The sequence below is a fragment of the Lasiodiplodia theobromae genome (assembly GCF_012971845.1).
Source record: "Lasiodiplodia theobromae strain AM2As chromosome Unknown scaffold_20, whole genome shotgun sequence".
Lineage (NCBI taxonomy): Eukaryota > Fungi > Ascomycota > Dothideomycetes > Botryosphaeriales > Botryosphaeriaceae > Lasiodiplodia > Lasiodiplodia theobromae.
The window spans coordinates 73,239-99,549 of record NW_023336409.1 but is presented as its reverse complement, the minus strand read 5'-3'; the positions used below and the strand labels follow the sequence as shown (position 1 = coordinate 99,549).

At 56.7% G+C, this 26,311-nt stretch overlaps 12 protein-coding genes across 12 annotated transcripts; 5 read left to right on the top strand and 7 right to left on the bottom strand.

Moving 5' to 3' along the window:
* Positions 1-224: 224 nt before the first annotated feature.
* LTHEOB_6802 (Sam dependent methyltransferase) lies at positions 225-1,712 on the bottom strand (the record flags this gene model as incomplete). The annotated part of the gene is made up of 10 exons (XM_035516098.1): positions 225-261; positions 312-394; positions 444-481; positions 533-831; positions 885-1,094; positions 1,158-1,198; positions 1,250-1,313; positions 1,364-1,405; positions 1,492-1,622; positions 1,674-1,712. 10 exons carry the CDS (start codon positions 1,710-1,712, stop codon positions 225-227), a joined length of 984 nt encoding a protein of 327 aa, XP_035371769.1.
* Positions 1,713-2,427: 715 nt separating this feature from the next.
* Positions 2,428-4,256, top strand: LTHEOB_6801 (Benzoate 4-monooxygenase cytochrome p450 protein; the record flags this gene model as incomplete). Its single annotated transcript, XM_035516097.1, has 7 exons — positions 2,428-2,632; positions 2,698-3,236; positions 3,294-3,617; positions 3,666-3,691; positions 3,740-3,824; positions 3,875-4,038; positions 4,091-4,256. The coding sequence occupies 7 exons, from the start codon at positions 2,428-2,430 to the stop codon at positions 4,254-4,256; spliced, it is 1,509 nt and encodes a 502-aa protein (XP_035371768.1).
* Positions 4,257-5,056: 800 nt separating this feature from the next.
* LTHEOB_6800 (Anaphase promoting complex subunit protein) lies at positions 5,057-6,076 on the bottom strand (the record flags this gene model as incomplete). The annotated part of the gene is made up of 1 exon (XM_035516096.1): positions 5,057-6,076. One exon carries the CDS (start codon positions 6,074-6,076, stop codon positions 5,057-5,059), a length of 1,020 nt encoding a protein of 339 aa, XP_035371767.1.
* A 423-nt stretch (positions 6,077-6,499) lies between these two features.
* LTHEOB_6799 (Anaphase promoting complex subunit) lies at positions 6,500-6,937 on the bottom strand (the record flags this gene model as incomplete). Its single annotated transcript, XM_035516093.1, has 4 exons — positions 6,500-6,543; positions 6,596-6,659; positions 6,710-6,741; positions 6,796-6,937. 4 exons carry the CDS (start codon positions 6,935-6,937, stop codon positions 6,500-6,502), a joined length of 282 nt encoding a protein of 93 aa, XP_035371766.1.
* A 392-nt stretch (positions 6,938-7,329) lies between these two features.
* Positions 7,330-8,488, top strand: LTHEOB_6798 (Thiosulfate sulfurtransferase; the record flags this gene model as incomplete). Its single annotated transcript, XM_035516092.1, has 2 exons — positions 7,330-8,062; positions 8,193-8,488. The coding sequence occupies 2 exons, from the start codon at positions 7,330-7,332 to the stop codon at positions 8,486-8,488; spliced, it is 1,029 nt and encodes a 342-aa protein (XP_035371765.1).
* A 243-nt stretch (positions 8,489-8,731) lies between these two features.
* LTHEOB_6797 (Cytochrome p450) lies at positions 8,732-10,706 on the bottom strand (the record flags this gene model as incomplete). The annotated part of the gene is made up of 7 exons (XM_035516091.1): positions 8,732-9,024; positions 9,094-9,890; positions 9,962-10,080; positions 10,132-10,182; positions 10,231-10,254; positions 10,307-10,522; positions 10,695-10,706. The coding sequence occupies 7 exons, from the start codon at positions 10,704-10,706 to the stop codon at positions 8,732-8,734; spliced, it is 1,512 nt and encodes a 503-aa protein (XP_035371764.1).
* A 911-nt stretch (positions 10,707-11,617) lies between these two features.
* LTHEOB_6796 (Cell surface protein) lies at positions 11,618-14,234 on the top strand (the record flags this gene model as incomplete). Its single annotated transcript, XM_035516090.1, has 2 exons — positions 11,618-11,905; positions 11,964-14,234. 2 exons carry the CDS (start codon positions 11,618-11,620, stop codon positions 14,232-14,234), a joined length of 2,559 nt encoding a protein of 852 aa, XP_035371763.1.
* Positions 14,235-15,001: 767 nt separating this feature from the next.
* Positions 15,002-16,326, top strand: LTHEOB_6795 (Pectate lyase; the record flags this gene model as incomplete). Its single annotated transcript, XM_035516089.1, has 2 exons — positions 15,002-15,302; positions 15,356-16,326. 2 exons carry the CDS (start codon positions 15,002-15,004, stop codon positions 16,324-16,326), a joined length of 1,272 nt encoding a protein of 423 aa, XP_035371762.1.
* Positions 16,327-16,499: 173 nt separating this feature from the next.
* Positions 16,500-18,139, bottom strand: LTHEOB_6794 (Glycoside hydrolase family 5; the record flags this gene model as incomplete). Its single annotated transcript, XM_035516088.1, has 4 exons — positions 16,500-17,107; positions 17,227-17,290; positions 17,343-17,988; positions 18,042-18,139. 4 exons carry the CDS (start codon positions 18,137-18,139, stop codon positions 16,500-16,502), a joined length of 1,416 nt encoding a protein of 471 aa, XP_035371761.1.
* Positions 18,140-18,518: 379 nt separating this feature from the next.
* Positions 18,519-19,364, bottom strand: LTHEOB_6793 (Pirin; the record flags this gene model as incomplete). Its single annotated transcript, XM_035516087.1, has 1 exon — positions 18,519-19,364. One exon carries the CDS (start codon positions 19,362-19,364, stop codon positions 18,519-18,521), a length of 846 nt encoding a protein of 281 aa, XP_035371760.1.
* Positions 19,365-20,326: 962 nt separating this feature from the next.
* Positions 20,327-21,833, bottom strand: LTHEOB_6792 (Map kinase protein; the record flags this gene model as incomplete). Its single annotated transcript, XM_035516086.1, has 9 exons — positions 20,327-20,396; positions 20,451-20,634; positions 20,685-20,763; positions 20,816-21,172; positions 21,226-21,325; positions 21,378-21,421; positions 21,471-21,600; positions 21,671-21,718; positions 21,778-21,833. The coding sequence occupies 9 exons, from the start codon at positions 21,831-21,833 to the stop codon at positions 20,327-20,329; spliced, it is 1,068 nt and encodes a 355-aa protein (XP_035371759.1).
* A 1,960-nt stretch (positions 21,834-23,793) lies between these two features.
* LTHEOB_6791 (Guanine nucleotide binding protein (G-protein) alpha subunit) lies at positions 23,794-25,124 on the top strand (the record flags this gene model as incomplete). The annotated part of the gene is made up of 6 exons (XM_035516085.1): positions 23,794-23,917; positions 23,967-24,312; positions 24,362-24,490; positions 24,550-24,679; positions 24,730-24,968; positions 25,025-25,124. The coding sequence occupies 6 exons, from the start codon at positions 23,794-23,796 to the stop codon at positions 25,122-25,124; spliced, it is 1,068 nt and encodes a 355-aa protein (XP_035371758.1).
* Positions 25,125-26,311: the final 1,187 nt, after the last annotated feature.

Genomic DNA, 26,311 nt, shown 5'->3' with positions numbered 1-26,311 from the left:
TCCTTTTTCACGGATACCCCGAGTCTTGCGGCTCACGATTTTGACGACAATTAGCATGAGGCCACCAGGCTGTCGAGGCAGCTCAATCTCTCCACCTGTGGTACCATATGTATATAGTAATGACAAGCAGCATGAGGCCGCAGAGTGGAAGACCTTGGTTTTCAGGCTCGTGGTACCCTATGCAATTTTAAAATACTTTTCCGGATTATGAGCCACCAGGCCAGTTAAGGAGCACTTGGCTTTCGTCCGTAAACGACTGATCTAAAAGACCTGTTAGTGGCTGCGTATCTAAATCAGGGGGGAAAACGTACACATCGTAGTAAGCATGAGTTTTCCTGTCCCGCAGTGCTTCCTTGAATTTTGCCACCAAGACCATGACTTCTTCATATTTCCACTACGGCGGGTCAGAACAGTGAGTTCGAAGGCTGGTACCCAAGACTTACTTTCAGGACGTGCGTGAGTAAGAACATGGCCCACCCCTCTGATGGCGAGTCAATGATGTCTCTTGTCATCTGCTCCACGCATTACTCACCGCATCCATGATAGCAGTACAGTAGGTTCCACTTCCCTAGCTCCTTCATTTTGGGGTCGGAGCTCCACGGACCCACGGGAAGTTTGAACCTCACTTCGTTCACGTCCTCGAAGCCTGCGTCTGTTATCCACGTCTTCATGTTGTCAGCCACCTTCATGGTCTTGCCAAACTTGTCGGCCGTTTCGATGAAGAGCTTCGACCATTCCGCCATAGTATGATCCGGTGGACACGTGCCATCGTCGGCTTTGAACTGGATGGCCATTTCCATCTGGTTGATCCATCCGCCTGGTCGGAGGTGGCTTCTCGCACATCAGCTAATGCGGATAGACGAAACTCTACGGCAAGAGCTTACTCTAATGCTTCCCGATAGAAAGCTGGCCAGTCTCCGACGCTGCCAAAGAGACATCGGACGTGGATCATGTCAAATGAGTTTTTCGGAAATGTCCATGGCTCTGTGCAGTCATCAATCTCGAAATGACAGTTTGGTGGACAAAACTGAGGCTGTATGGGAGACAGATCGGTCCCAATGACTTCACAGTCGGGGAACTCATCCGCAAAGTCTCTGTACAGGCAAAACGGTGGATCAGGACATATCGGAACAGACCATGAAAAGGGGGCATAATACATGGACCAGATACCCGTTCCACATCCAATGTCCAGAACTTTCTTCAAGTCATTAGCACCAGGCCTAGGCATCTTGGATGATGTCGGGCTTACCTGGGGTTTCTCGATTGGTGCCAGGAACAATTTATCGTCGATCAGGAGTCGAAGCATATGGTGGCTTGACTCCTTAGCTACGGATCCAGACTTGGGAAAGAGGCCGATACATACCCAATATCTAGCTGATCATTCTGGGCGTCGTCATTTGGCCCCCTCCCCCGTTATCAGCTCTCATTAATCCTTGTCAGAAGCGGGTGCTGAACGCAGTGAAGCTTGTGTGACCCTACTCCGGAACTCACCAATAAGCGCCTTCACGGAATTTATGATAGCGGCGGCCATTCTCGTAGCGGTGGCGCCAGATGGTCGAGGCAACAGAGGTTGTGTCACTTATGTCATCACCAAAGGCCGAGTCGTTGCTGTCATCAGCCGACTGTGCGTGCAACATGTTAGTGGGGCATGCGTAGAAAGGCGGTGGACTAACAACGGGGATGTGGATTGCTTCGGGGTCTGGCTCAGCCATTCTGGCGACAAGAAAGCTTGTCTGAATTGGTGATCGCGTGACGAGGCGTCGGTGGGAGTGTGCCCTGCGGAGTTGACGCGGCGCGAGTTGGGAATGCAGCGGTTATATGCCATGTGCTTCTGCGGCGCCCATGCCGTGCGACTCGAGAGTGAAAACGGGCGATCAGAGACTGGATGGCGAGAGGTCCAATAGTAGAGGTTACAAGTGAGACGCAGTCTGCCGCTTACGTGCATTCTCGGCGTGAGAAGCGAGAGAACGGCATGGTTAGCGCGTGGCGCAAGGGACTGGAGCTGAGAGGAGGGATGCAGGTCTCAAGCTGGCATGTCGTGCAATGGCGTGGCTTGGGGATGCAGGACCGATGGCTGTGCCAAAATGGGCGACCACAACCCAAACGTCTGCGAAACCACTTCCCCGCGCCAAATTCCCTTGGGGCCAGCGAATGGTGGGCCCGCTAATTCAACTACCCGGCTCGCCTCGGCCGCGCCGATCGCGTGCATGCCAGGTCGGGTGATTGGCTCGACAAGGCAGTCGCGGCCGTGACTTGTTGCTGCCGCTCGTGGAAGATGCAGCTGTGCCGCCTGGAAGCTGCACATTCTCTGCAGACGGGCATTGCAGCCGAAGACTAGCGTGAACCCGTTTTTCTCTCGTTTATGATGGGAAGTTGAAGGGAATTGAGAACCACACATTCACGTCCAGCCCTCCACCAACCGATTCCATGACTCTCCTCAACCCGCAGGCCGCCTTGTATGCCGCCGCCATTGCATTGCTCAGCTATGCAATCGGTATCGCTGTTTACCGCCACTTCTTTCATCCGCTGGCAAAGATCCCTGGCCCTTTCCTTCCTGCCGTCACTACTCTCTACCAATCATACTACAACGGCCGCTATTTTCTGAAGATTGCCGAGCTCCATGAGAAATATGGTAACCATCATCATGTCCTTCACACGCTTCTGTAACCGTCCTAACCATGTGGCCGCTTGCTCCAGGTCCCGTTGTCCGCATTACTCCGAATGAGATCCACCTCAGTGATCCGGATAACTATGACAAGATCTACTACATCGGAACTCGCTTCTGGAAGAGCCCCGTCTTCTATGGAGCTCTCTGCGTTCCCCACAGCACCTTCGGTACCCCAAGCAACGATGTCCACAAGCACAAACGCGCCATGATCAATCCCATGTTCTCCCGCAAAATGGTGCTACAGCTTGAGAATGTCGTCCAGGACAAGGCACGAAAGTTGATCGGCCGTATGGAAGCCGGCATCGTTGAAAAGAAGCCCGTCGACCTCCATCACGCCTTCCGCAGTGTCTCGGTCGACGTAATCACCGACTATGCATTCGACAAGTGCTACAACCTCCTGGACAGTCCTGACTTGGGGGCACATTTCTTTGCCCTGGTTCGCGGTGTGGGCCCCGCCATGTGGGTATTTCAGCAGTTTCCCTCTTTGCAACGTCTTGCACTCAAGACACCACCATGGCTTGCGCCTTGGCTCAGCGAGCCTCTGGGGCACGTGACAAAGATGCAGACGGTAAGAGCTAGAGCGAGTATATTCGTTCTGTTTGAATGCGCTGATGGCCTGGACTAGAATTGCGTTGAGCAGGTTGAAGACGTCAAAGCCCGCATGGCCGCCGGCAAGCTGAACAATGCTCGCCCAACCATCTTTTCCGAGCTGCTAAGCCCGGAGAACAACGACGGATGGCCGATTCCTACATCGTGGCAGTTGAAGGATGAGTGCTACAGCTTCCTCGCTGCGGCTGCCGACACCACCGGAAATGCTATGAGCACAGCATGCTACCATACTCTAGCCAACAGGGGCATCTACGCTCGCCTCAAGGATGAACTGGTCACTGCTTTCCCTGACGCCAGCCAGAATTTGGACTTTAGCACCCTTGAGAAACTTCCATACTTGGTGAGAACCCCATCATCATTACTTGATCGATATTTGCTGACAGGTCAGACCGCGGTGATCAAAGAAGGACTGAGGTTTGAAATCTCTACCTAGAGCTGGGATCCTTAGTTGACCATATCCAGACTCTCCTTTGGTGTTCCCGGTCGTCTTCCGCGCGTCACTCCAAAAGGAGGTGCTACTTTCAACAATTTCTACGTACCAGAAGGCGTAAGTGCTCCCATCATTGCTAGAATTAGGCTGGCTCTAAACTGCTGTAGACAATTGTTGGAATGAGTTCATGGTTCATGCACCGTAACGAAGATGCATTCCCTGATCCGATGAAGTTCGACCCGTCGCGCTGGCTTAATCCAGAGGACGCCCGCCGCCTTGATCACTACATGGTGCCCTTTGGCAAAGGATCGCGTCAGTGTGTCGGCATGCCGTAAGAACCTGCACTTCGCTGGATACTTCTCCATCTGACTAACCCTGCGTAGTCTGGCTTATTGTGAGCTGTATGTGACTCTCGGAACCTTTTTCCGTCGCTTTTCCAAGATGGAACTACACGTCTTCGAAACCACCCGCGATGATCTCGACTTTGAGGATTTCTTCTCCGGCTACTACATTGCTGGTAAGAAATGGTTCAAAGCAGTCGGCCGTTAGTGGCCTTTCTCTTCAGACCCGTGCGTTGAATTGTGTGCTTTTGCCGAATGGGATGATGGCCGCAAAAGACTTCTGGTTGTAAGAGGCTAGTTCTGACCTCGCGAGGACCCAGGCCACTGTACCTCTCTGGGACAGCCATCTCGGCGGAATGCTTTTCTTCTGCCTATCCCTAAAATTCCAGGCGAAGCCTCGTATTGCTGTGCGATCCTTCTCTACTTCTTGTACTGTTCCTAGCTACTGTATCGGCAATTCGCACTAGACTCGAGCAGAGAGATAAGTTTATCGGTAGTATCAGTGGGCTAGCATAACGCATCGCCTCATAGTGATATCCGAAATCGAACCTATCATCCATACCTCGCCCAAATGGGTTGCAAGGATATTATCGTCCGCAGACATATTCAGCAAGACACTGGATTCTCCCTGTGTGGGCAATCAGTGGATGTTTGAACTAAGACGTAAACTTTGAAATTAAACACGATCTTCTAAATGTTAACCTCAACTATCTACATATGTAGAGTGTAGTTTCTCTTGCGAGATGGTGCGAAAAAGCTTCAATCTTTCGTGACCACTATGCTGTCTTTGGAACCATGCTTCTTACTTTTGAAGCACCCTCCCCTGTATACTCCATTCCTGAGCTTCCTCCAAGGTATAGAAACGCCGAACCGAAACCCTCCTCTATACATAAAAAACTCCGAAAGCAGATCAAATACCCTCCCATTATGCAGTAATGCCCGATCCCTAAAAAGTTCGCATCATCGCCATTATCGTCATTGCAGAAACGTCCAAGATGAGAGAGAAGGTTAAGCGGCAGCCTCATCCACATCAGCGGTGGCTGTCAACGGCGGTGGTACCTCGCCGTCGCCGCCGCCGCCGCCAACACCACCCTGCTGCTGCACCAAGACTTCCACGTCAGGCCCGACGACCTTGCTTAGAACGTCAATCCCGCCATCGAACCGCCGTAGCAGCTCCTCCAACCCACCCACCAGATCGTCACCGGCAGCCCTTCTAGCCTCGCCCAGACCTGCAGCAATGACAGCTTCTTCCTCCTGCTGCACTCCTGTTGGTGCTGTGCCCCTGTTACTACTGTTGTTGCCGCCCATATCAGTCCCTTCCACCCTCAACATCAACGCGCCGCTGCCGCAGAAGCCATCAGCGGCGTCGTTGTCGTTGTCTTCGGCAAAGGAGGGTGCGGGCGCGATCGAAGCACCGACGACCTGCCACTCGCGGCTCAGGCTCGTCGCACCTGCCACGGCCTGCCCGTCGGTCGTCAGATCGACGACGACGTAGCGCTCCTTGACGCCCGTCGCGGGTGGAGGGAGGATGTGGGCTGCCACGCCGTGACGGCCAGCCTCGTGAGGCTCTTGATGGTCGAGGAGGTGGTACTGGTGGTGCGGGTGATGTCTGGCGGCGGGGGGCGAGGGCGGGGCGGTCGTGGCGGTCGTGTCGCCAAGGGCGCGCATGAAGACGGCCGTGTGCAGTTCCGGATCGTCATCGGAGAAGACGTAGTGCACGGCCGGGTGGTGGTGCTCGCCGGTGACGGCGTCCTCGACGAGCGTAAAAAAGGGCGAGAAGTTGGCCGGCGGGAGCAGCGGGTGCGACGGGTCGTCAAGAGGCGGGTAGGAAAGCGCCTCGGCGTCGCCGGCAGCGTTCTCGTGCACATAGGGCGGTTGTGCCGTGGCATCGATGCGGTCGTCGCGGGCTACCGGCGGATGTTCCGAGGCGGCACGGTCGTCGACGGCCGGAGAAGCCGTTGCGGCGGCGAGGCCGCTGACTGGCGATGAAGCGGCTTCATGGGGTTGTCGTGGGGAGTTGGCGGACATGTTGTGTCCGCGTCGTCGTTGGGACGGGGAGCTTGGGGTAGAGCTCGATGGGCCCTGCAGCTTTATCGATTGTTGATCCCTGCCATACACGTGATGGGATGATTCCGATTGGACAAAACGAGGTCTGACTGCATGCGGGAGACGGTGAAGATTACGAGGCTCTGGGGCATCTGAAGGCATTTGCGCAAACCAAAGAGCAAGCGTTTGGCAAGGCTCGAGTGTTGGGGGGTTTTGATACTTGTGTGCTGCCTGGGAGCAAGAGAGCGGGGCGGTGCGAGAAAAGACGACGAATCATGAGATGGAGCAGGCTGATCTGATTAAGATTGTACTCGCGAGCCTTAAGACCGGTGACCCAGGGTATATCCATATCCTTCTCCAAAAGCGCCACCCCGAACTCCAGGTAAAGACCAAATGAATTCCAAATCATGCCTCGGTCATGGACGTGTTGGCGTCCTTGACGGTGAAAGCTGTAGGCTAGGTTAGCAAAGTGCCGGTCCAAAGCTGGAAGAGACTGCTTACGCTGGCGACACATGGGGCATTTATCTTGTGAAGCCTCCTGCTTGAGCCAGTCCTCGATGCAGTGCTGCTCGCGGATTAGAGCCGGGCGCGGCGATCTGTTTCAGGGACTCGTACCATGTGGAAGGAGTGGTTACACTGGCCCATGACTGCGAATGGTCAATGAGACGGGGCCTTGTCATGCGGGAAAGCGGGTGACTCACGGAGCGGACAACCGTCGCCGGGGAATTTGCATTTGGAGCAGGTGCTGTCGTAGGGACTCCGGCAGATGCCGCACAGGTCGTCGTCGGGCATGTCCCAGCGCCAGGCGGCGACGGCGTTCCATTGCTTGATCCTGACCTTCATCCTGAGGGACGTGCGAGGCGGGGAGGCGAGGGGCGAGGCGGCGCTTTGGTAAACAAGACGGAGACGCGGGGCGCCCTGGATGTCGTGTCGGGGTGAGCCTAGCGAAGGCGGTGAGACAGCTCTATCGGAGCTGCCTTACATGACGCGATCTGTAGCAGCAATCACAGCAGAGTCGGCCATCTGGGGAGTGAAAAAGCGCCAATCGTCCCATCTTCACTCCCCAGCCCCAGCCGGTAAGTCCTCTCATTCACGTTCGCGGATCGGCAACCGAGGGAGGCATGGATGGTGCCATCACCCCCTCACTTCCACGCGCCAGAGCTCCGTCGCCTATCGCGAACTTCTCGTTCCCGCCCACTCTTCCATCTCCACCAGCCCAACGCTGATTGCCACCAATGGCTAGACCAGCAATGCTCCGACCGTTGTTGCGGTCCTCCTTCCACCCCGCCGCCTCTCCGCTCGCTGCAGCCACCTTCCAGCGTCGCGCCATGAGCTCCTCGTACACGCTGACCTCCTACCTCGTCACCCCGGCCGAGCTGAGCGACGCGCTCCAGAAGAATGTCGGATCGCGCCTGTCGACCGCCCCGCGCGTGATTCCTCTCTGTGGCACCTGGTTCTTGCCCAACGATCCCGAGAAGCGCACTGGATGGCAGACCTTCAAGGCTTGCCGCATTCCCAAGGCCCGCTTCTTCGACTTGGATGCCGTCAAGGATCAGCAGAGCCCCTACCCGCACATGCTGCCCAGCAGCGAAGACTTTGCAAAGGCCATGGGTCAGCTGGGCATTCGCCGAGACGATAGCGTTGTCGTGTACGACAGCAAGGAGCAGGGAATCTTCAGCGCACCGCGTGTTGCCTGGACTCTCAAGGTCTTCGGCCACCAGAACGTCCATATCCTGAACAATTTCAAGCAGTGGGTCGAGGAGGGCTATACCACCGAATGGGGCGAGCCGGACAAGCTTGAACCTGTCGACTATCCCGTGCCCGAGCTCGACAGGTCCAAGGTCGTCGATTTCGAGCACGTCAAGGAAATCGCTAAGCGACAGGGAGAGTCGGGCAAGGCAGAGATTCAGATTCTCGATGCCAGGAGCAAGGGCCGCTGGGAGGGTAAGGAGCCGGAACCAAGACCCGGTAAGTGCTTACAGTCTGGAGTGTATGAGCTTCTAGGTGGCTCCTGTATCCCATTTCGGATTGCAGACAATACCTGAGCGTTTCTCCTCATTTTTCGCTGGGTTAAATCCTCAAACTAACACGAGAACAGGACTCTCATCCGGCCACATTCCTTCCTCTACATCTGTTCCTGTGCCCGAGCTGCTGGATCCGAAGACCAAGAAGTTCCTTCCTGCTGCCGAACTGAAAAAGGTTCTCGAAGCTAAGGGCATCGACCCCTCAAAGCCCATCATCAGCAGTTGCGGCACTGGCGTTACTGCGGCTGTGATTGACGCCGCATTAGCCGAGGCTGGTTTTCCCGATGACACGCGCCAGGTGTATGATGGTAGCTGGACCGAATGGGCTCAGAGGGTCAAGCCGGATGAGGGATTGATTGTCAAGGTGTGAGAGTGGGGCACTTCTATGTTTTGGATAAGTTGTAAATGGGGATTCTATGTAAGAGTGACCTCCGAAAATAAAATGACGTTGTATGATACCCAACTACTATTCCTGCGCTCGACAATCGAACTCAATTTGTGTAGAGAATCCCAAACATGTTCTTCACGGTCGTCTATCTGGTTTCCGACAAGTGTTGTCTTGATCGAACAACCCAGCATATTCTCAACAGCATTTAGGCCTGTCGCCGATAGCTTATAGCTTCGGTAAAGCCATGCCCTCCGGGATCCTGCTCCATTGCCCTGTCTTTTCGTCCAACACTTTCTTTGACTCGGCCCAAGCCGCTCTCATAATTTCCGCATGACGTTCTGAGCGCGGCTTGATGCATGCTTCATACTTCTCTGGCAACACGACGAGACCACCGACAAGCCTGTCTTGCTTAGGAAGTTTGGGCTTACCCGTAGCTTCATCAGTGACTGGAGTGACGTTGAACCCCCACATTAACCTGGCGATACCCAGAAAGAGACTTCGTTCAGCAACATGCATGCCTGGATTTCGTCAGCATTCCTTGAACCACTTGCTAGATGTCACTTTGAATGAGGACGGAGAACTCTCACCCTGACAGATCCTCCTGCCAGCTCCAAATCCAAATTGATCCCTCTTACTGACATCGGACAGACTCGCGCTATCCGCAATACCCACAACGTCGCCTTCATACCTATCCGGCCAGAATTCTTCAGGCCGCGGGTACCGCTTCTCGTCCCGATGGATCGCCCAAATATTCATCATCACACCGGCACCCTTGGGGATGTGGAAGCCTAGGTACTCGTCATCCTGCATCACGGCGTGAGGTGCAGCGCCAAGCGCGGCGGTCGGCATCCAGCGCATGGTCTCCTTGACACACGCTGTCACGTACGGCAGCTGCGGCACGTCGTCCAAGTCGGGCATCCTGTCCGGTCCAATGACAGCGTCGAGCTCGGCTTGCACCTTGCGTTGCGCGTCAGGATAGAGCAAAACGCCTTGCACGAAGCCGTACAGGGTGGAAGAAGTCGTATCAGAGCCGGCTTCGAACAGCGTGCCCGCGATGTAGGCCGCCAGGTCGTCAGAGAAGCCGCCATCGTCCGCTGGGGGCCGAGCCTGTCGGCGCGCCATGTCGACGCAGAAGCATGGGTTGGCAGTGCCAGCGGCGACGGCCCGCTTTGCGTCCAGCCAATTTGCCAGGTAGAGCGCCTTCTCTTCGACGTGGTGTCGCCGAGCTTCGCTTTGACGCGGCTGGAGGAAGGTAGGGAGTTTGCGTATGATGGGGTAAAAGTCGGACAGGGCCGCACCGGCGGTCTGGGCGAGGGCTACGAATTTGTCGAAGGCCTCGTAAAATTGGTTGACTCTGGCATCACCGTAGGAGGGCGCACGCCAGCTAGGGATGGACGTATTGTTAGAAGAGAGGGGACGTACAGGAAGAAAGGGCTGGTGCAAAACCTCACATACCCGAATACAATGCTAGCTGTCAAAGATGCAGAGTACCGACGCACGTGTTGCAGTAGAGCGTCGGGGGTTTCCAAAAGGTCGACGAGCATTTGCTTGTTCTCAAGGTCTTGGTATGGTACCTATTGGAGTCAGCACCGCAAGAGTCGCGGTACATGGTGCGGAGAACTCACGTAAGACTTCGCTGCGTTGACGTTGAGAAGAGCGTGATTCATCTTCCGCATCTGTCTCCCGAATTAGAGAGCATGACGAGAAAAGGCATAGTTGCTTACCTTTCGCCAAGTAGGGCCGTAGTGCTGAGGAGTGAAATTAGTGCGGAAACACCAGAGCGCGTGAGACAAGACCAACCATCGCGAGCATTCTCAGTCCGCCGCTAGCAACCTGACCGGTAGTATACATCTCCATGCGATCACTGTAGATGGCACTGCGCTTGTCCAGCAGATCTTTCACCGTCTGATCGTTGTTGAGCACAATCAGAGTCTTGGTGCCCATGATGAGGGAGTAGATGGGACCGTACTGCCTGGCCCATTTGGTGAATTGCTCGTGTTGGTCTTCATGTGGGATCTGCCGCGTGCTTTTAGCTATGGACCGGTAGATGGATGAGCGGATCTACCTGGTGGAGATTTCCCACAATGGGTAGAGTCGGTGGTCCCGGAGGGTATCCTGGCGGTCGTCTACCAATGCGCGAGACGCGCCAGGCGAGCAGGAAAATAACGGCCCATACTGCGATGCTTACGATGGGAATCATGATGAATGACACTTGGAAAGGAGACTTAGAAGCAGAAATTGTCAACTCGACACAGAGCGATCAGACTTCTTATAGTGTGAAATGCGTGCTTCGCCCCCAAAGGCGGTTCATAGGGCTACACGAATTCGACCAGCATGTTGCTTACATGCATCTCAATGAGAATGAAGCGGGGAGGATATCAGGGCCTCTTCCCCGGATGGTAGCGCAGAGATGCACGCTCTATTGGACATGGGCCGATGATGACGGGGGTGCCGGGATGAGGTCTCTTCGCGAGAGGCCGGTTTGCGACCTGCTGTAGCCAGGCTGTACATACAACAGACTTCACGCAGGCGAAACGGTAATACACAATACCAAGCATATGGTCATGAACGTATTCAAGAGGAGATACTGAGATACCGGCCGTTTTGAGGTTTTGGGGCTGCGAGGCCAATAGTTGCCTAAAGGAGAAGAGCAGGGCGCCAATCCGCCTAATCTGATGCATGACCCCACCCCAGATGCAGGAGACGCGACGGCAGAGACGCTGCGAAACGGCGTGCCGAAGGCTTAACAGCCGATCCAATCGAACAGCAGCCTCCCAGGACGCGAGGGGCGACTTGATAAGACGTAGGATAATGTGAGAAATAAGACGCTATGCTGGCCCGAGTGATGAGGTTCCGGGCGATCCGACACGCTTTGGATTCGTGCGTGGCCGTCGGACAATTTGCGAAGCCAGAAGATGGGTGCGCGATGTCGTCTGAATGAAGTGTGGCGGGGAGGCAGGCGCGAATGACGTCTGGTGGGTCTCGGTTGGCTTCACCGCCTGCACCCCTCACTGTGACAACGCCTTGAGTCGTGTGTTGGGTTGTTTGCCAAACACCGCAATTTATCAACACCCATGCCGTCGCCCACCCTCGCATGTCCACCACGCCCTCATGCCGCCCATCCGAGTCGCACAACATGCGCGCCCGGCGCCCGTCGAGCCGCACCACGCCTTCACCTTCCCTAAGGATCACCACCTCGTTATCACCACCGAAACCAACGTCTGGTCCTGGGACCATCGCGGCCTGACCAACGCCTTCAGCTCGGCCTCGGCCGGCATCCTTGCCGCCAAAGAAGCAAAGGATGGGAGCGGCTTGCTTGCCGTCGCTGACGACCAGGTCGTTGTGTTACACGACGCAAATCGCGGCATGAACAGGAGCTACAGGCTGAAGGGAACCGATGTACCACGCCGGGATTCCCCTGCGACCGCCTCCATAGTCGCTGACGCTGTCTTGCCAGGGCCAAGTGCGTCTGCTAGAGTACTCCAACGACTCCAAGAGCCTGTTCTTCACCACCACCCTCCAAAACGCCGTCCAGTCCTACTCGCTGCGCCAAGCCACCCTGCTTGAGCCTTCACACACCCATCCCTCCCCGCCCACCGTATTGGCTACTTCATCCACCTCGCACCTGCTGCTATCGGCCTCTGAGAAGCCCCCGACCATTTTTCTGCAGAACTTGACGTTGCGCACCCCTGCCCTCCAGCTGCAACCCCGTGCCTCTTCCTCTGCCGTTGAGGCTGCGGCCTTCCATCCCGAGCGCCCCAATGTCTTCTTGCTCGCCTTCAAAGACGGCACGCTGGCAGCCTACGATGCGACACGCATCCTGGGCAAAGCTGGCCGTGGTGGGTCAGGCGGAGAAGTCGGTCGCTTCAAGGGCCTGCACGCCGTGACCAATCGCGTCACTGCCAATCTACGCGCTGAGACGGGCGACGATCAGAACGTGATCGGGGACCAGTCCGTCAGCATTACCTCGGCCGCCTTCTTGCCTGGACACAGGTCGCGCGCTGTCAGCGTGGGTGCTGACGGCCGTTGCCGGCTAGTTGACTTCGAGTGCGGTGGGAACATTCTTCGAACGTGGCATGCAAAGGGCCCGGCTACCAGCCTGTCGGTTCTCTCTGTACGACAGAAACAGGGCCAGCTAGCTCGGGCCGCTGCCAATAGGGCTGAAACCGGCGCCATTACCAACACTCTGGCGGTTGGCCGCGAAGATGGCAAAGTCCTGGTCTTCGACTCCGTGGGGATTCTTCTAGTCGAACAGACTGTCGACGCCTCAGCTGGTCGAATCATCGATGTTCAATGGATGAAAGGCCCGAGTTTGAAGCCTCATTCGAAACCAGCAAAAGTTCGTGCTCAGCAGGATGCCGATGTGACTGGAGACGCCCCAGTCACTTCACCTCCCCTCGCCGAAGGGCCTGACTCAGCTGTCGAAGAAGACGCCGAAGAATTCCTCGATGACGACAGTGGGACGGTATACCACCGCCCAGTTGAAGCACCAGAGCAGCGGCCCCAACTCAACGCCATGAATTACATGGATCTCTTCTCCCCCGTTAAGCAACCCCCGAAGAACTCGCCACAGCGTCGCAGTCCCCGTCCGAGGCCACGACCACGCATTCTCAGCTCTACCTTTAGGCAAAGCTCTTCATCACACCAAACGACACCTCCGCGCCTGAACCTTATTCCTCAACTGAAGCCTGAGATAGAGGACGAGATTGCAGTAAAGCGGCCGTCGTCGCCTGCGCATCTGTTCAATGCTTTTCGGCGCAGCCTTGCTCCTGAAGCCAAGTCGCCAAGCAAACTCCCGTCTCCTACCAAACGATCCGGCTCTCCGCGGCGAGCTCATCCGTCCCAGGAGATTAGGGTTGCAAAGACACCATCCAGCAAAACCCCTCGCGCCCGTAAAAGCCGGAGGACTTCGGCAAGAATGCCTGGACCACTTGCTAACGTTTCGTCGAGTCGCAATATTACTTCAACTTCTTCCAGCAACAGCAAAATTCTCGCTGACATCCGACGCCTTGGAGAATCTGGTGGAAAGAAAATAGCGGGACTCGCGTTGCTGGCACCTTACATGAACCAACGGAGCACGCCCCGGAGCTCGCTTTGTGTCGAGCAGAGTGTGCAGGAGTCAGAAACAAAGCCCGAACGCGTGAAAGCGAAGGCGGCAAGCCCCGCCGACGACATTTGGCTCACGTCAGATGACGAAGCGCCGGCTTCACACGTATGGTCCCGTGGCAATAGGTTGCCTTCTCAACGGACTCGGCTCAGACGGCTTGAAAAGATAACGTTCGTGCCTACGTCGGATCAGCATGCTCGGTGGCATTCTGGAGCGTCTTCGGCTGCAGAAGAATCGGAGGACAATGAGAATGCGGAGAGAATGGTTCGACAGCCGCTTTCACCTGGTGCCGCGCTGTCACCAGGAGGACCAGTGCATCTGCAAGAGTATTTTCCACGTAGGAGCTCACTGGAGCACAGAAGGTCTGACAATAGTCGAGCTGCGTTGGGCGATCTTGGCAACAACAAGGTGCGCAGTCCTGATCTGCGCAATGGACGGAAGAGTGGATTGGGCATCTCGGGACTTGGTGAAGTTGTTCACGGAGAACAAAAGGACGAAAATGGCTGCGAGTGCGGCAAGAAATGCTGCGCTGCTCTGCGCAAGGACGTTCAGAACCTCGGTGAAGAGTTGCGCCTTCTGCGAGAAGAGATGGCGGAGATGAGGTTCTTGATGGGTCGCTGAGGCTTACATTCATGTTGACCCTGCCCCCCCCCCCCCCCCCCCCCTGATACGAATTCCCTTGTTTTCCCGGGTGTCATGAATCACCGATCTCAGTCTATTTTCTTTTTGCTTACGACTTTTTTTTTATTATTTTCAGTTGAAGCGTAGAGCGTGTTTGCGATCGGATAAAGATTGGCTCCGGCGCAACAGTCGTTCATTGAAATTTGATAGATACCCTCTGTAGCTGATGGTTTTCACTCTCTGGAAGGACAGACGTAGTATTATTCGATGCCTTTATTGTTAGAGACGTTTCTCTGTAGATATTCACCCGACGTATGTTTTTACGACGCGAAATAGATTGTCCGTCATTGGAAAGGGGAAGGATGGTGATGTATTCTTGGCGACAATGCGAGGCGCAGGCTCCCTGGACCAATTTAGCAGGTGTTCTCCGCAAACGGGCGGCGCAAGGATATATCCGTCCGGCTCGGGGGCATTGGGTGTTTCAAGCGTGGAGTCCTCAGCTTGATCGGGTCTGCATGCTGATTGGCGGGCAATTTCAAACGCGTCAGGAGGCTCCAAGCGGTTACAGGGCCTCGCTTCCGCCTAAACGTCTCTGTTTCGGTCGACTTCCCCATCTTTGTTTAATCTAAGTGTTCCCGAAACGCCGTGGCGATCACACATGGGTGGACTTCAGAAGAGGGCACTATTAATGCGCCCTCCCCCCTCGTTTGTTTCTTGAGGTCGAGCTGCCTGGCCTTTTCCCCTTCGCTTCATCATCCGCCGGCAGTATGCATTTCCAACTTTCGTCTACTTTTCTTCTAGTGTCGGCCCTGGTCTGGCCTGTTTTCTCGGCGCAGCTTGCTTTCCCGGGTGCAGAGGGGTTCGGACGTTACGCTACTGGCGGACGCAATGGAGAAGTCTATGTGGTGGACAACCTCAACGATGAAGGTCAGGGGTCGCTGAGAGATGCTATCTCGCAGCCTGACCGCATTGTCGTCTTTGCTGTGGGCGGCACCATCAACATCACGGATCGTATGGTAGTCAGCAAGCGAGTATCCATTCTGGGACAAACGGCTCCTGGCGACGGAAGTATGTTACAATCCACCCCATCAACGCTTGCGAGAGGCTGACTTTCAACTCAGTCGCAACCTACGGGAACGGCTGGTCCTTCTCCAATGCCAACGATGCCATTGTGCGTTACATCCGCATCCGCATGGGCAAAGGCGGCACCTCGGGCAAGGATGCCATCACCATTGCCGACGGCGCCAACATGATCTTCGACCACATTTCCGTCAGCTGGGGCAGGGACGAAACCTTTTCCATCAATGGAGATGTTGCCAACATCACGATCCAGAACAGCATCATCGGCCAGGGACTTCAGACGCACTCGTGCGGCGGCCTGATGCAGACCGAAGACGGTGGAGTGTCACTCTTCCGCAATCTTTACATCGACAACAAGACGCGCAATCCCAAGGTCAAGGGAACGAACGACTTCACCAACAATGTCGTGTACAACTGGGGCGGCGGCGGCGGCTACATTGCAGGCGGCAGCAGCGGCACCTCGAACGTCAACGTCGTGGGCAACTACTTCATCTCTGGGCCCAGCACGAGCGTGACGGCCTTTACGCGCGGCAACGACAACTTCAACGCCTACGTCAAGGGCAACTGGTACGACTCGGACAAGGACGGCGAGCTCAACGGGTCCGAGCTGGGCGAGGCGTCATCCAACTACGGCGGCATGGCCCTCGTGGCCACCAAGTTCGACTACCCGGCGCCCGAGAAGATTCTGAGCGCCACCGACGCCGTGCAGACGGCCATTGATGGCGTCGGCGCCTCGCTGAAGCGCGACAGTGTGGACGCCATCCTCGTGGACCAGCTCAAGTCGTGGGGCAAGGACGGCGCCCTCATCTCCGACGAGACGGCCAGCCCCATGAACGGGCCCGGCTTCCTCGCTCCCGGCTCCACGCCGAAGGATACCGATGGCGACGGCATCCCTGACGATGCCGAGACGACTCTTGGTACCGACTCGTCCAAGGACGATTCGATGACGGTTGTAGATGGGTATGCCAACGTGGAGAGGTGGGCCAATTCTTTGGTGCCCTCCTCGTACTGAGCTGCTGTCGACCGCTCTTTCTTCCTGTACATAGTTGCAAATACCACCTGGAAAGTCACTTGTAATTTCGTGGTCAAAAACTTCCATTGTAAGCGTTTTTCCTATTGTTGGCTTGTGATGACCTTTTGCTCTCTCGCTTCTTCCTGCTGTGCTCCACTCCTTTCCATGGAACCTTATACACCAATGGCCTCTTGAGCGTCAGACTCTTTGTACGCTGGACGCTTCCAATCAGCCGCGACCTCCGGTACGGCACTGTGATCCTCAAGTGCTTTGTTCAGGCCTTCGCGCTGGACGCAATTCTCGAACGCGAAGCTGCGGGCGCACTCGTCGAGATCATCAAAACTCATGCCCCTGAACAGCTCGGCGAACTCGTCCTGGAGGCAAGTCGACAGCCAGATCTGGTTGATCAGGCGGGTGATCTGGCGCTCGGTGGCCCACGAGGTGGGGTACTGGTGGGCGCTGGTGGGGGCGACGCGGTCGATCCAGTCGACGAGGGGGTAGACGACGTCCTCGACCTGCTTGCTCGGGTGGCGGCCCCAGGCGTCGAGCTGCAGCTCGCGCTTGCGCTTCAGGAAGGGCGCGATGGTGCGGTTCCACCGGCTCTGCGGGCTCGTGTGCACCATGCCCTGCACGCCGATGTCCTTGTACAGCCAGATGCTCCAGTGGATCTTGTACTTGTCGTAGATGCTGAGCTGCTCCGACAGCACTTCGTACCGCGCCGCGTTCACCTCGGCGTGGTCCGCGTCCAGCTCCGGGTTGGCGTACACGGGCCCGAATTCGCCTGGTGAGGTCGGTCAGCATGATGATGTACGGACGGGGAGATGTTGGGGGGGGAGAGCCTGCCGTTCCATATTGGCGTCTCGAACTTGTACATGAACTCAGCCTTTCGAAGAAATTGACGCTCCAGCTTCGACTTCTGTTCAGTGGAGCCCGTATACCTCTCTCCTTTGGGGAAGCCCATCATCTGCAGTAGGATCAGCAAGCGGATTCGAATGAGGGGAGCTCTGCGTGATTACTGTATAGTCGTGCAGAGCGTAGACGGCATTTGGCAGTTTCTTGTCAAAGTACTTCCACTCCATGGCGAATGTGTTTCCGTCCAACCAAAGGATGTGGTGCGGGTCAATCTTCCGAATGGCCGCTTCGATGCGGTTATAGAAGGCAGGAAGACGCCAGTGCAGGGGGTCGCACGGTTCGTTGATGGGGTTATACCCAGCAACCCAGGCATTGTCCTTGTAGCGGGTCGCAATCTGTTCCCACAGCCAGACAGTCCGGTCCTGGTGGTCCTTGTAGTCCCAGAAGGCGGCGTAATTGGTCGCGTTGTCTGAGTGCCAGTCGCAATTCTGACCGCCGGGGACGGTGTGCATGTCAAGAATGGTGTAGATCTTGTGTTTGGCACACAGATCAACCACGCGGTCCAGGTGCTTGAAGCCAGATTCCTTGAGCACCCGTGGGTTCATGTCGTCCTCGAAATGACGATAGTTGAAAGGTATGCGCAGGCAGTTCAGGCCTTTGTTAGCGAAGAATTCGGCGTCCTTGGCCGTGAAGAAGTATTCAAGCCACTTGTCGAAGAAGAATTCGTACTTCTCCTTCCCAAGAACCTTGAGCATTGCCGCACGATGCTGGTGCTCGTGGCCCGGGTAGCCGGTGATGAAGTTCTCCATGCTGTTCCACAGGTCAACACGCAATTCACTACAGAGATTGGGGGGGGCATATACTTCATCCACCCACCCAGGCCAGCTCCTCGGAGGATGACTGGCTTACCGTCATTTCCAACGACGTTCTCGCCCTCGACTCTCAGTATGCCGGTTGCCATTGCTAGAGATGGTCAAAATGTTGAGAATGATAGAAAGTTGGAGCGGCGAAGAGCCGCAGAACAGAACCATCTTTAAACCAACACCCAGGTCGTATTGCCCGGTAGATCATCGCGGGGCACGACTGTCCATCCAAGTCATGGTGGAGCGCCAAGTGAGGGGTTTAGGCTAAAGTCGAGGCCCAAGATTGGGGGGGTCCGGTGAATCATCGGGCCTCGAGGCCCCAGACTACGTCTACACCTTTCAACTCCCATAACCCCTGCTCTTGGGACTTTCACTGCTGATGGGGCGTTGGGGGTCCGAAAATGACAATGCAGGCTTCGTTTAACGGTATCTCATCTATTCTTTTATTTACATGAGAAAGCAAACATCAGACCGATCTCAAGGCTCCATATCAAACAGAAGGAATTCAGCCCTCTTGTCTCCTACGCTTTCCACCACAACCTCTCCCGGGCCCTTTAGCCCTTCAACATAGGCACCGTCTCCCTCTCTCAGGATCCTATCTCCCACCCGGATAGCAGCCCCTCCATCCTTCGGCTGCTCCCGACCATTCATGACGACGTGCAAGTAGACCTTGCGCTCGCCGTCGGCAACGAGCTGGTGGCGGACCTTCATGCCCGGCTCGAGCAGAGAGGCGCTCATGCTCAGATCGGCGTGCAGCGGAATGGGCGCGCTCTTGGAGTCGTTGGCAGAGTGGCGGTCGACGCTTTCCATGATGCGGCAGAGCTTGTTGAGCTTCAGCTCGTCCGGGAAGGTGCGCGTCGTGTACGAGGGCTTCAGCCTGCTGACGGCGGGCTTGGCCCAGATCTGCAGGAAGTGCACCTCGTCCTTGTTGTTGCGGTTGTACTCGGAGTGGCGGATGCCCGTGCCGGCGCTGGTGAACTGCACGTCGCCGCGGTGCAGGTACTCGAGGTTGCCCATCGAGTCCTTGTGCTCCAGCTCGCCGCCGACCACGTAGCTCCAGATCAGGAACTCGGCGTGCGAGTGCGTCCCGAAGCCGGTGCCGGGCGCCACCCGGTCCTCGTTGATGACGCGCAGCGGGCCGAACGACTCGTGCTCCGGCGACCAGTACGAGGCAAACGAGAAGGTGTGGTAAGTGTACAGCCAGCCGTGGTCGGCGTGACCGCGCTCGTTCCACGGCCGAGGAACAATCTTGGTTGCAGTTGGTGGCGGGGCGGCAGGGCCAAAGGCCTTGGCCGCAGTTGAAGTTGTGGTAGTGGTCGCCATTGTGCGGAAAGCCGAGGTTCTGGAAAGAAGGCTGCTCGGGGCGAACGTACGCAGGGGCGTGAAGAAAGCCAGGATGAAGGCAATGAGGACTGCTATTGTTGCTTTTAATTTGGACACGCTGAAGGTGTTGGATTTGGACATGAAGAGAATTTATAGATTTTCAATCGAGGCAACGAGACGCAATAGAGAAGAGTATTTGTGAAGCATTACGCGAGCGTTAGGAGAGGCGCTGGCCAAGGCGGTGCAAGTGTACATACTTGGTCAGCTATTTATAAGCAGCGCTACTGTGCGTGATTGACATGCCTCACCAGCGCCCGGTGTTTTGCACATCTGAGAGAGTGCTGAAGAAGCCTGCAAAGAACCTTCCACTTACACGTAGATGAATCCCATCGTTGACGAAGCTGCTTAGGAATGATCGAAGATCAATCTTGATGCGCAGACAGACCCCAGCCCAGATCGCGATCGGCCACACCGCCACAATTCACGTGACCACGGATTTATTTCCGGCCCCGCCAGTTCAACACAAGCCGGGAAGCCGGCCTGCACTTATCCTCACCACCGCATTGCATCATTCTTTGGCAGCCATGACCCAGAGCGCCGGGCCCACGAGTCAGCTCCGGGGGCAATATGGTTGGAAGAAAAAATCATTGTGCGGACACCTCTCCGGCACGCCATCATGCTGTCGATGGCTGTCATTGTTCGTCTATGTATCGCATGCGGAAGAAGACATGGGAAAGAGAAAAGAAAACACCCCGCACGGGGCTCCGTGATTCCCCGCCGCCGCCCAAGTCCCAGAGGAAGGAAAATAGCGCCCTTTATCGCCGACTCGCCCGCTGCCATGTAGTATGTGATCCGGGGTTGCCATGCCATGTTTCCGCGTATTCCAAAGCCGAGGAGCTTTCTAACAGAAAAGAAGCCGAGATGTAAGGCATTCGTAACAAGACTTGCTGCATGCTGCCCTCTTAACTGCCGTTCTGCTCGACGTCCGGTGCTTGCGCATCTACGTTGTGGTAGTCGAGGATTTCCGAGTACCTGCCTCCCGTGTTAGCTGCTGCGCCCGCCTCCCCGAACCAAGCTTCGTCTTACATCATGATCTTCCACGTATCGACCGGGAGGTCTGCGTCGTTGAACGACCAGTCGAACTTTTCCTCCGCCACCGGCTCGTCGGTGGGGTCGTGGTACGGCGCAAGGTAGGGGTGCGCCAGCGCGTCGCCCGCTCTTACGCGCTTCTTCGGGTCGAAGACGAGCATGTTCTCGAGGAGGTCGATGGCTACATCAGGTCAGCGCGCGAGTTGGGCCCGTCTTATTCCCGAGACATACCAAGCGGGTCTGCGTTCTTGAACTTGTTGGCCAGCGGTTGCCGCTCGCGCTTCGGCAGCGATTGGACGAATCTCAGAGTCTGCAAAACCTGCATCAGCCCCAGCTCCGAAAACAACCAGCGCCTGTCTCACATTCTCGCTGCAAATAGTCTGGATCACATCGTCCGGCGGCGTGCCCAGCAGTTCCGTGATGATCGAGAACTGGTTGACGTGGTCCTTGCCGGGGAACAGAGGCTTGCCCTCCAGCATCTCGGCAAAGATGCAGCCCGCACTCCAGATATCAACCTCGACGTCGTACTTCTGCCACGTGAGCATGATCTCGGGAGCCCTGTAGTATCGCGTCGACACGTATCCCGTCATCTGCGGGTCTTGGATGCGAGCAAGACCAAAGTCGCAAATCTTCAAGTCGCAGTTCTCGTTGACCAAGATATTGCTGGGCTTCAGGTCGCGGTGGACAACACCGGCCGAGTGGACATATTTCAGACCACGCTGCACACGTCAGTAACATGTCCAAAGGCCTCGCCACACGTGGGGGCGCGCACCAGTATTTGATAGAGGAAATATTGGATGAACTGCTTCTCCAGAGGCCGCGACGTGAGAAGACGGTGCAGATCCGTGCCGAGCAGCTCGGTGACGAAGTAACTAGACGGGCGTAAGCAAATTTGCCCGGGCTTGCGGCAAGGATTTCGCCTACATGTCCTCGAGCGGCGAGATGAAGATGTCGCTAAGACTGATGACCTGCCCGACGGTTTAGCGGGGTTTGCTGGCGGGGCACCGAGAGCCTCACATTCTCGTGCCTCAGGTGCTTCAGCAGCTTCAGCTCGCGGTATGTCCGCTTCGACAGCACGGGCGTGCTGAACGGCTTCATGATCTTCTTGACGGCAACGGCCTGGCCGGTGAGCTGGTCCTTGGCCGAACTGCACGCACGCACACACGCACACCGGTTAGCGACGCGTTCGGCGACGTGTTTTTCAGGAAGAAGCATACCATACGAGGCCAAAAGCGCCCATGCCGACGGGCTGAAGGTCGGTGTACCTATGCGATTGCGGTCAGCGGCGCGCCTGCACGGCGGGCGGCATTGGGCCACGACGAACCTGCTGGTGATTTCGAACGTCGTGCCGAAGATCTGGGCGCGCACAAACTCCGCCATGGTGACTGCGGGCGCGATAGCCTGTGGACGAGGGGATGAGGCGGCTTTGTTGCTGAGGAGCAGGGGTGGGCGGTCGAGCGTCGAGCGGGAGCGTCTGGTGGAGAGGGGGGGGAAGTGGTGATGTGTGGCGGCAGGCGCTTGCGAGCGCTGAGTGGTTCGGGAGACGAAGCCGCAGGCTGGGAGCTGGGAAGAGCAGGAGGGGAGGGTATCGCACGAGACGCGATTGACGAGGTGTGGTGTTTTGCGCTGGGCCGATGTCCAAAAGGCTAGTAGTTCGAAGACCTGGCTATTCCGATGGCTTCAGTGGCTAGGCTGGTACATACGTCACTGCGATGAGGCGCGTGGGCCTGCCGATGCGCGATTCATTAACGCTGCTCGGTCCAGTGCCCGGCAAGGAACACCCGCAACGCCAGATTGGTTGCCAGCCTCACAATGCAGCAGCGCGCGCAAGCACGGCTGGCCGGCGCAGCTGACCCAGAGCGCGCGACGGCGCGGCGCGGTGCTGTGAACTGCGTGTGCTGCCTGGTCGCGAGCGGTGATCCGCCGGATGGGAGGGGCTGGCCCAGAGCCTGATGAGCGAAAACCTGGACTCCCGCATGTCGGCGGCACCACGGCCCAGCTGTGGCTGTCGCTAGTCGTTCATTAGTCGTTCGTTTTCAGCATCGGAATCGAGAAATCGCATCCATTCTCGCCCGCCAGGCATTGGTGGAGGGCCGCCTCACGCGCGCATCGCTGCTTGCTGCCAGCGCACGCTACGGCAGGTGACAAGGAATAATATCTGGCTGGGCTTTCCGTCTCATCAGCCGGAGGTTTGCTCCCGCCGCCCACACGTGTGGCGTCCCTTCGATTCGTGGCTCAAATCTTCTGCAACCCGCCACTCATTACTCCTGTACATGCGGATTGCCATTTCGCTGGCGCCGATAAGCGAGGCGCTGCGCGCTGGGTGCCTGGCGATGAAACAGGCCAGGTCACAGACGGCGCCGAATAATATGAAGGGCATCGAGCAGCAGCGCTGGTGGCACGGCGGCGGGCGTCAAATAACGGCGGCCAGGAGAAGGGGGCGCGGTGCGAAGGAGCGAGTAGGTATGTCCGAGGTCATTTCGGCGCGCAGCACCATGATCGCCGTCGGCAGCGTGATACGTATGAGAGAGGACCTAGTGGCCAACCTGTCGCAGCCGCCCGCGCGCAGAGCCGCCTGGTCCCATGGGCAGCGCTCGCAGGCATCGGTACTGAAACACCCACCCGATCGGCGAGCGACTTTATATTTGGCAATGGGCTTTTGCTGGGCGGCTGAGAGTGCGGCCCTTGACAAAGCATCTCCTGCCTGTGCGTGCTGTCTGAGAGCCTTCCTTCATCCACCACCCCTGCCATCTCCCACCGGTGAGGGACCGACTCGCCAGTTTATCCTGCCATCACCGTCTCCACGCCGCTGCTTGCTGTCCCTCTCCCGCTGTTGAACCCGTCACCCCAGGCCGGCCCTTAGCCTCCTCATCAGCCGCCGCCGCCGCCCACCGCACCCGGTCACTTCGCAAGGCGCACGGACGCCCTGCCTGCGCGAAACGAGAGTACAGGGACTCGCAGCACATACCTCTCCATCCAACGGCCGTCTCTTCCGTTCGCCAGACCTCGCCCAACCTCCACCGCCGCTGCATCCGCGCGAGTGTCCGCCACGACCCCAGAGCGAGCTCCCTCCGCCCGCCAACCCGGCGCTGCCTCTCCCGCACTTGGCGCCGCATCCCTCCGCCTCGCCGCTCCTCAGCCGCGACGACTGCACCCGACCTCATCGCACCCACCCACGCCGAGCCAGCCCCGGGACTGACGTCGACGAGTCAACCACCGCGCCCTGTCTCGCCCATCCACCACCGACACTCCCGCCGCGGTGCGCGATCCGGGACCACCCTCCGCGTCCTCCTGCCCAGTCCGTCAGCGTCGCCGGCTGCCGCCGCGGCGATAAGCCACCATGGGCATTTGCATGAGCACCAACAACGAGGATGCAGAGCAGAAGAAGCGGAGCCAGGCGATTGACAAGAAGCTGGAGGAGGACTCGAGGCGATTACGGCGAGAATGCAAGATCCTACTGCTGGGTACGCTTCCTCGACCCCCGCGTGCCACCGCGCTAACCCGGCTGTGCAGGCTCCGGCGAGAGCGGCAAGTCGACCATTGTCAAGCAGATGAAGATCATACATCAGAACGGCTACACGGTCGAGGAACTCTCCATGTACCGCCTCACCATCTACAAGAACGTTATCGACTGTGCAAAGTCGCTCATAGGCGCCATGCGGCAGTTTGACATCGAACCGGAGCTCCCGGGCAATGATGAATACTGCGACTACCTGATGGAATACGTGGTGGACCCCGATCCGGAGAAGCCGCTGGACGCAAAGGTCGGCCAGGCCATTAGTTCTGTTTGGCACGACCCCTGCGTCAAGCAGGTGCTCGACCGCTCCAGCGAGTTCTACCTGATGGACTCGGCGCCTTAGTACGCCGCTTGCCCTTCGCGAAGCGGGTTGCAGGCTAACAGGCGGCAGTTTCTTTGACGAAGTCGGCCGGATAGCAGCCCCCGATTATATCCCCATAGAATCCGACGTCCTGCGGGCGCGTACCAAAACGACGGGTATCTACGAGACGCGGTTTACAATGGGACAGCTAAGCATACAGTAAGATGGAGCATGGAGCCCGTGTCTGTGTGTGTCGGGTGCGCTGACACAAGACCCAGCATGTTCGACGTCGGCGGTCAAAGAAGCGAGCGGAAGAAGTGGATACACTGTTTCGAAAATGTCACGTCTATCATCTTCTGCGTCGCATTGAGCGAGTACGACCAGGTGCTACTCGAGGAAAGCAGTCAGGTAAGGGCGTCTAAATTCTTGGCAGCGCGTCGGCGAGCTAACGGGAGTAGAACCGGATGATGGAGAGCTTGGTGTTATTCGATTCGGTGGTTAATTCGAGGTGGTTCATGCGGACGAGTATCATTCTCTTTCTGAACAAAGTGGATTTGTTCAAGGCCAAGCTTGCAAGATCGCCTCTGGGCAATTATTTCCCGGACTACTCTGGCGGCAACGACGTCAATCGCGCGGCCAAGTATCTGCTGTGGAGATTCAACCAGGTAAACCGCGCGCATCTGAATCTCTACCCACAGTAAGTCAAGCCATGTCTCGCGGATGCGGGCAGCTTTGAGCTGACCACGAAACCAGCCTCACACAAGCCACGGACACGTCGAACATCCGGCTCGTCTTTGCCGCGGTCAAAGAGACCATCTTGCAAAACGCGCTCAAAGACTCAGGCATCTTATGATCCATCACCATACCCTCCGCACCCACTCTCGCCTTACCGCAGATCGCCGACTCAGAAACCGTCTGTGCACAGCCGATCCCCCTGGCACGCAATAATACACCCGATACCAAATCATACGGCCAACACACAATTACGAAACCTCATCTCTCTTCTCTCTTCCTCCATACGCGTTCACGGATTTTTCTCGCACGAGGGTTGCGCCTGCAAGCATTGGAGTTTCATGGTGTCCGGCGGCGTTCGACATCTTGCTTTGGGGGCTCGTCACTTCAGGGAATCTAATTCCGGGTCCTTTTTTTTTTCTTCAACACGACGATTGAAACCAGCTCCCAATGCGACTGAGATCGTCGCAAAAAAAAGTTTCCCTCGATATACTCATTTCCCTTGTTTCCTTTGTTGCGTCTCATCGATGGGCGGGAGGTTTTCTCCGAGGATGCTTTGTCCTCTTCGCGCCTTCCCATCGCGGCCGTCCAACTGGCTGATCCTGTCTGGCGGTTGTTTGCTTTGCTGGTTGCGTTCATTTTTTTCTTTTCTTTTTGTTAGCCTCTCATTTTCCTCGGTCATAGTGGGTGTGCGCACTGCCTCGTGTGCGCACATGCGATGTTTAATGAGCGTTTCCTTAAGTTTCCCCCTTTCCTTTAACCGTCATCATGTCCTCGCGCCTGGCCTGAAGCCTCGAGCCCGTCGCATTCGAAGCAGCGCGGCATGACGGGCTCCTGGACAGGGCTCCCTATCTACTAATAATCGCTATCCTCTTCACAATTTGGCAGTCGGTCGATCTTGCAGGACGGGAATCCCTTGCTTCATTCATATCATCATCGCAGATTTTGCTTTTGGGTCTTTTTTTCGGAGGAAAATTTGGCTGGCTTTCGGGTGGGGGCTCATATTCGATCTTGGCAGGAATCAGGACGGAAGAGAAAGGGATCAAGGAGTTTCGTTTTCACGGGTGGAAGATGAAGAGGAGGGGAAAGGATGCCGGGGACTGGATACCACAGGCTTTTCTTCTTCGCAAACAGCCACCGCAGCATGTCACCTGGCACTGGAAGCCTGAGGGCCTGCCACTATCTTCGTTTCGTCTTGCATCTCTTTTTGCCAAAGTAGTGATTTTAGTATCAAACATGGACGGAGAAGGCCGTGGATGAGGAGATAGAAATGAAACAAGCTGAAGTTCAAGATCGACTTGGTGCACG